At 41.8% G+C, this 8,273-nt stretch overlaps 1 protein-coding gene across 2 annotated transcripts in view; it reads right to left on the reverse strand.

The window, feature by feature from the left end:
- Positions 1-8,273, reverse strand: part of Ext1 (exostosin glycosyltransferase 1) — a 278,838-nt gene that overhangs the window by 32,363 nt on the left and 238,202 nt on the right. For both annotated transcript variants that reach the window (NM_001130540.1, XM_039078770.2), the window contains exons 2-4: positions 8,174-8,267; positions 6,376-6,483; positions 1,834-1,953 (exon numbers count right to left, since the gene is read on the reverse strand). In NM_001130540.1, coding sequence (NP_001124012.1) covers positions 1,834-1,953; positions 6,376-6,483; positions 8,174-8,267 — 322 coding nt within the window. The remainder of the gene's footprint in view (positions 1-1,833; positions 1,954-6,375; positions 6,484-8,173; positions 8,268-8,273) is intronic.

Raw genomic sequence — 8,273 nt, forward strand, 5'->3', positions numbered from 1 at the left:
TCAGCAGCAGGGCAGGATGAAAGGTTAAGGGTACACGCAAAGACACTGCCCAACAGAACACTGTGGAAAGAGTAATAAAAGCCACGGGAAAACTAGAAAACAACTCAAGAGAAAGATAAAAATGAGAAAAAGGCTACCCTTTTATTACAGATCATGATTAAAAACCAACTGACTAAGCAGTTAGCCAGTTTGATATTAAAAAAAACCATGAGTGCACTAAGAATGTATGTGTGTGTATGACTGTGCAAAGATAGATACACGATGCATTACGAGGCCAAAGGCTCTGTCTAAATCAGCCAGCAGAGAAGCCACAGGCACTGAGACCAGTTTAACACAAACAGAACAGGAAGAACATGACAGGCTGAGGGAGAATGTTTAGGACAAAAGACCAACGGCTAATATTTCAAATATTCTAAATTTCTAAAACATACAAGTGTCTATATTGTGGCAGTTTCTTTTGTTTATCTGTGGGCTTCCTGAGCAGGAGACAGATGAAATCCAGTTAGTTTGCTGACATTCTAAGAAATAGAAGGCTATAAAATGATTTATTATTTTTAAAGAAAAAAAAAAACTCCAATCTGACCGAGAAACAAAAGCAAAAAGGAATTGAAAATAATCAAAATAGACCTTCTGTTTACCTAGCTTCAGGATGTACACCAGGCATATGCACGAAAAAATCCTGGTGACTGATTGTCTAGGCTGAGACCTGGAGCGGAAGCTAGGCTGGTGTGGAAAAATCTCCACTGTGCTTGGACCAGCACTGACTCTGACCCTCCCCCCAGCAACAACACAACACGGTCATGTGATTGGAACAGGTGACTTAAGTTTCCACAGTATTCTTACTTGGGTATCTTGTGTTTATTCACCGTTTTATCAGCTTTCAGAGTGATCATTAACTTCTGGAGGAAATACTCCCCAAGTGTGTAGTAAATCCCCCCACCCACTGTGTAAGCTCCTAGGTCACCTCAGGAGACAGTCTTGTCACCCCCCTGCTCATAGGCCTGAAACTGATGAGTGTGCAGTTTTCTCTGTTCTTGCTTAGCTCTTTGCAATGCTCTACATAGCCCGAGGCCATTGCTCTCTGCTCTACTTCCTGTGGTTTTAATCATTTTCATGATTTCCTATTTTTCTTTTGCCTTAAACAAGGCAATTTAAGAGAATGAGACAGGGCTCAGCATAGAGTGCTTTCTCAGTACAAATAAGCGCGCGCACACACACACACACACGCACAGAGTAAAGCAACTTGAAGATATCTATCCCTTCATCTCTTGCCAGAGTTTCTACTTAGATAAAGATTAACATTCTTGACACCAGTTGGATACAATCATGATGATAGTTTTCTTCTTACCATAACCTTACAACATGGGATGCTGGCTGGTTAGGTCTTATGTGTCTTCAGAAGCAATTTTGCTGTCTCTTAAAATGCCATGCCCTATGGTGGCCACCAAACTGTTCATATTTTAAGAATGGTAGAGAATATGTCCCTTACTTGATCATCATCTTTTTTTCTAAATGCACTCCAGAAATATGTCTTCAAAGGATACCGCTGAGTTTGAGTGACAGGAAGATAGTCATTACCCACATTACCTTGAAATTATTTCAGACAAATCACTTTGTCTAGAGCACAACTTCTCTCCATGTCACTTCTGCTATGAGAATTTGTCAGGAATGAGGGCCTTTGCTTGGGAATGGTAAAACAATGTGGGGTTGGGGGGCAGTCACTAACCTATTCAAAAACAGAAAATTTGGTTTTGTCCTATTTGACTAACTGCAGAAAAAGAGGTTGCAATAGGACTATTATTCAAAGATCATGAGATGAATGGTCTCACTTACCTCTAGTGTAGTTAATACAATCTTCTCAACTGAAGAAAAATAAGCCTCCCACAAGAACTGTGTCTGCTGTCTAAGTGCTAGGATTTTATCCTGATGAATAGACCTGATTGTAGAAGGAATCTGTAACATAAGGGGAATGCATAGTAATTATAACTGTGAAACAGAGAGATGTGCTTGATCAAAACAACCCAGTGGGTTGCACTTTTGTTCTTCATAGCATTCATTTTCTAGAAAACAGGGCTATTAAAAAAAATCATCACCCAGGCTGAAATGATAGGTAAGCTGTTACAGGCTAGGCTCACCACCAAAGTCACCAGTCACTAGGTAAAAATGTCCTCAAGAAACATCAAAACAAACAACAGGTCTAGGAAAGCAACCTCAATGGCATTCAAATGCATGGAAGCTCTGCACTGGCTTAGCTCAATTGTAAGACTCCACAGTAGCAGGTCAGCTGCACAGTGGACTCCTACAATCATAAGTTCTGCCCCCTCCTCCTGCTCTTCCTGCTCCTCATCCTCTTCACATCCACAAAATCTTTAGCCCTGACATGGACACTATAGGACTTGGAGAAAGAAAAAAGACAAAACAAAACAACAGCAAAAACCAAACCAATCAACCAAACCATAAAAATAAAAAAAAATAAAAAAAAAAATAAAAAAAAAAACCAAAAAACAAAAAAAACCCCAAAAACTCTAAGAAGGTGCCATCCCAGGAACCATGAAGTATCTAGAACTGTGTGTATATAAAGATGTCCATGAGCCTACCCACTCAACCCAAACAAATTTAGCCATGTCTACATGTACATCCTTCTTCTGTCCCTCTTTAGACCTTTTGTACACCTGAGAGCTCTCCTTTCGACTCCAGCCCTTGCCCTAATTTCTCTGGATCTCCCAAGCATTTCATCATAGGCTGTTCTATACCAAGTTCGATAATTTTGAAGGTAGGCATTTCTTCCTGTTCTTATTGCTATAAGATTTGTGGCTAAGGGAATAGTTTTTATGCTAGCCATTCAAGGAGTAAGAGCCTAACTGAGCATGGACGGCTGAAGTTCCCTTCAGGATTTTGTTATGTTTAATATCAGCATAGCTTGATAGTAAGGTAACGGGGTTAAAGGCATCCATGTGGGACTCCAGGGCTACTACTTAGTACATACGCTTCCTTGGATGAGTTAGTTGCTCTCTTGGATTACTCATTCATAACATGATATGGTTGGGTGCTTAGTACAGTGTCTACAATATAGGAATGTTAATTATGATGGTTCGTTATTACTGCTATTACCATTGTTGACACAGGAAGATGCTAGTCCAAGCTAGATCAATTGATTTTATGTAAGGCTGGGCCAGTTGTTTAACAGTCTGCCTATAAATCTGCCCTAGCCTATTGTTCTAAGATGTCCTCCTTGGATTTCTGGCTAAGTTTTCCTGGCTTGCTCCCTGACTGTAAGTACAGCTCCAGGGCTATTCTGTTTATGTAATCTATACTCTTATAGAGATTCCTTGTCATTGTCAACCGCCCTGCTGTGCTCACCTTTTTGCATGCTTGCCTCTCTAATGCATGATGAATCAGACAGACATGGGAGCCTGGACTATATAAGAAATGCTCTGCCAGTCACATTAATAGGAAAGTTACTCAAAATATGGGACTACGCTATAGTTGAGTTCCCATAGGAAGGGAAGGCGATGATGGCACGTGGCTAAGATTCAAGTCAGGCCCCTAGGAGAAGCGATGGAAATGTCTCACAATAAGAACAGAAGGAAAAGCTGACTTGCTCTGTCAAGATCTCAATGTAGATACTAAATCTATGCTTTGGAGACATCATAATATATGGAGGCTGCAGGTAAAGTCCAAACACTGGCAGGATCAAGGTCAAATAGAAATAAAACATTCCTAGATGAGCTAAACCATTCATTCATGACATAGATCCTTGATAAGTCAAGAAAATTTATTTTTATTTGCTCAATGAGAAAATGACCTAGATTGCCAAAGAAAAATAAGAAGAAAAAAAAAAAAACCCTCATCCTCAATTTTCATAAGCATGCCCTCTTAAATGTCAATGGCATTCTCTAAGTCATCCAGGTTGGCACGGCTGTTTTTATCATGGCCACGAGAACTGATCCATTAGGAAAATGCCAAAAGCTATCATTGTTATATGGTCTCCAGAAAGCCAAGTCCGTGGTGCTTCTAAAGGGAGGAGATAGATCATAGACTCAGCCACTGATACTACCTCTCTCCATGATACGCTGATACCTCTCTTCCATGGTAGCATCCTGATTGTTCTACCACTTCTGGAACTATGTTCTACCAGTTTGTGTGTAGGATCCAAGTGTCTTGACAATGCTCTGCAAAGTGCTCTGGAGGACAACTTCAATTGATTGGCGGGATGGAGTTCCAAGATCTAATGGCATTTGGCTATTGGTTATTAATCTGCCTGTCCTCAGAGACAGGTACAGGAAAGTGATGAATTAATTACCATTTGGACAGAATGATTTGGAAGTTCAAGAGCTCACTGAAGTCCTAATAAAAGGTTATGTGTAGTAACAAAAACTAATAGGATCTACCAAGATAGATATAGGAAAGCCACGGCATGCTTCCCAGTGACAGGCTGACTGGAACATATGCAAATAAAAACACCAGAGCTGTTCTAAAACAGGAAATGAAAAATTGTAACCTAACAAAAAACATTTCCCAGAGCACACATTTGGGCTCTGTGCCAGCTCTTTCAAACCATTGTTAACAACCGTACAGTCACTGTTCAATATGGAAGCAGCTATGTAAAAACAGATTGCAGATGAGGAGGAAAAATACTAGCAACTGTGGGCACAGGGGTGTGAAGAATACAATCTTTAGAGCCAAGTCAAAAAGTGGCTTCAAAGCGTGAAATAGCCATACTTCGGTGGCACTGGACAGCCACACTTAAGTGTCATGGAATGTTCCCCACCTTAGGACAAGCTCCAACTTTTACACAGCAAACTCAAGGGTGCCTTAATGTATAAATGGAGGAACATGATGACGATGTTTCTCATATCCAATATTTCCTTTAATGAGCATGTATTATTAGAACCACATAAAAGGGAAGAAAGACAAAGGCAGTGTGGACAAGCACCACGTTTCCTCACTCTGAGTGTATGGCTCAGACATCTACTATGTCTACATGGAGAGCTCTTTCCCAGTATATCTCAGAGGCTATCCCTTGAGTTATTTCAAGGAATCATTGCTATGAATATTAACCTAGCCCCCCACCCCAAAAAAAAAACAAAAACAAAAAAACCAAAAACACCTCTTTCTCAGTGAACACCTATGGAATTATGTTTTGCTTAGAACAGAATAGGCTAGGAATGGACTGATGGCAGATAAGAGCACTGGATACTCTACTAGAGGAGCCGGGGGTTCAATTCCCGGCACTCATATGGCAGCTCACAACAATCTGTATGTAAGTCCTGTTCCAGGGGATCTTACAGCTTAATCAGAAATATGAAGTCAAAACACCAATGGACATAAAATAAAGAATTTTTAAAAAGGGAACAGAATGGGCTAACTCAAATGAACAGGTTCCCCATTTCCAGAGTATGCGTTCCTCCAGGTTTACGCTGAGGTCCCAAGATCACAGAGTTGGGAATGGAATGAAAGGGAAGCTGTTGTGGCTTGACTGGTCCACAGTGCGCTCCATCACACGGTACATTATCTGGGAGTTTCAGGAGATGACTACATTACTTCACCAGATCATTAGCAGACTAGCCAGGGACATAGAAGGAAAATCAGAAGTGCAGCTAGAAACTCCCTTTTCTGGATATCAATTACTTTTGTTTTAAAAACAAGAACATTAACGATAATATTTCTACAAAAATTTGTGGAGGTTTCAAGATAAAGTGTCTAATGCCATGAAAGGAAACATTAACTGTGTTATAAGGGTGTGTGCCACTTTACAGAGAACCTCAAACACAACGGGGAGTGGGGGTTGGGGGAGTGGGGGTTGGGGGAGTGGGGGTGTGGGTTTGGAAATCCTCATGGACTCTTCTTGCTCATTCAATTCTCTGTGCCAGCTGAGTTCCTTGCACAGCTGAAACTTTTATTTAGGGGCCTTTCTTTTAAATATTTAAGGGACAGCCCTCCTTGGGTACTCAGGGTCGAGCAGTGAGTGCAGTAGTGTTAACACTGGGCACAGCAACCAAAGTCTAGAGCTTGTGTCCTGGAGTCAACCAGAATGAATGCAGGAACTGAGGCAAGCAATCGGACGGAATGTTGTGTCTGAAAATATTGGTGCTGACGCTGGTGGGGGATCTACCTGTCCCCACTCAACAAAGCTCGTACATTTTATCAGCAATGGCTACTTCCCAGAATATATTCTATGGCTTCGGACAGATTTTTGGGTTGGGAAGTGAACAATATCATATTAAACGACTTCATATTCACCATGACACAGGCAATTTTCTCCTGATAAAATTTCTTTTATGGAGCTGACCTTTTGGATTCATCTTCTTTGAAAGTTTGGACGGGGGCAGCAATAATCTGCCGTTCTGCCGAAGGCCACAGCCCCTTCCTTACCTGTAATAGCAATCTCTCATCGCCTATGACGGCAGCTTGGTTCCAATTTATCACTTCGGAGAATGGCAACTCCCATCCATTGCTGAGCATTACAGGGACACAGGCAGCCTGAGCAAAGGAAGGATTTCATGAGTGCGAGGAGGACATTCCTGACAACAGGAACCATTCCAATCAGGAGAGTAGGTCCACATTCAATTACTGACACTGCTTACGTTACGTGGGACCCACACTGCTCAGGCTAGAACGCAAGTGATTCAGAATTGCCAGATCCCATGGGATTGTAAGCATCCCTATCAGACTTGAGGACTTTCAAGTCTTGCCTTAGAATGCTAATACCCCATTTCTATTCTAGTCCATAGGTTTGGCTGACCTTACTTTCATGGGGATGAATGGCCTTGCTGCAGAAGTTTTATTGATGAAACAAAAGCTTTCGCCAAAAAATAAAATAAAAATAAAAAATCCGGGCATCAAAACCTCAAGCATAAACCCTTCTTGCCATAGATACATCTCATCATGTTCACCCCAATGTCATGAGTCAGTGGCGAGCAGGATGGGGCCCAGCCTTTCTAGGTAGAGCTTTGTAGACTTGATTATTGTAACATCTATATTTCCCTTTCCCTATAAGCAGCTAACTCAAAACCATCTTCCCCCCAATGTGTAGTGCAAACTACAGTCATACTAGTTTCTAGTCTGTACCAGGACCTAACCTCAGCGCACAGCAATAAGCTAAAGACAAAGTGGAGTCGCCAAGGCTGCTTTATTCAAACCAGAGAGCAATTTGCTCCCTATAACATCCATGAAGCTTCCAGAATGCTAGTGAGCGGTGATGTCATGCTTCTCAGAGTGCATAAAGCACGCTAAAATGCTCTGCCAGAGAAGGGAACTCTTCAGCCTGAGGAAAGGGTAGAACTTACAGTTTGAATGACAAGATAAAGAAGCTATGAAACACTCCTCAAATATACAGATTTAGACAAAATGTAAATTATTAAAGGAAGGAAGGAAGGAAGGAAGGAAGGAAGGAAGGAAGGAAGGAAGAAAACAGCAAAGGAAGGAAGACAAGGAAATAGAGGGCATATTTCTCTTGCCATTCAAGAAGGCTGGCTGCAAAGCAAAAACCAAAAACCAAAGCTGGGCATGGTAAAACATGCCTTTATTCGGAGAACTGGGGAGGCAGAGACAGGAGGATCTCTGTAAGTTCAAGGCCTGTCTGGTCCACACAGCTAGAGCTACAGAGAAAACAAAACAAAATAAAACAAAACAAGACAAGAGGGCTGGCTGCAGGGAGAGGAGAAGAGACTTCTGCAGTAGGGGATCAATAGAGCCCCAGTCAGGCTTTGATATTCCTGAGTTGCAGAGTTGTGGTACATCAGGGCAAGCCAGGATCATCACTCTTTGAGGGTTTAGATGAACCAATAGAGAACTTAAACCACAGTTTCATTTTGGGGGAAATAAAAGCAATACCCCATTGTTGGTGCTCTTGAGATTGAAGAGTTCCCTCCCCAAACTCAGGAGCAACTTTATCAATGAGATCTGCCCATCTGCCCACTGCAAACATGTCCCCATTGAACCCAGTCTCCTGATGGTGAGACCATTTATTGGTCTCATGTTCAAAGTCAGGGAGCCAATCTCCCACCCAATTCTGGGTCTTTAAAACCACTTCAGATTTTCCTGGGAAGTGTTTTAGATTCTCAGCAAAAGCTGTACTTTTTTTTGACTACTCTACAAGTATGTGAGAAGCTTGAAACCAGTTTGGCTTCAATCCTCAACCTGATGCCGGCGTAAATTTTCAGTCTCTTACCTGCAAAGCCTCCAGGAATCTGAAGGACCCAAGCCTGCGACCACGAGGAACCAGACAGAAAGTGGCATTGTGCAGCATTTCCCGATAATCATATCTAGAA

The sequence above is a fragment of the Rattus norvegicus genome, chromosome 7, assembly GCF_036323735.1.
Source record: "Rattus norvegicus strain BN/NHsdMcwi chromosome 7, GRCr8, whole genome shotgun sequence".
In the NCBI taxonomy this organism is placed as follows: domain Eukaryota; kingdom Metazoa; phylum Chordata; class Mammalia; order Rodentia; family Muridae; genus Rattus; species Rattus norvegicus.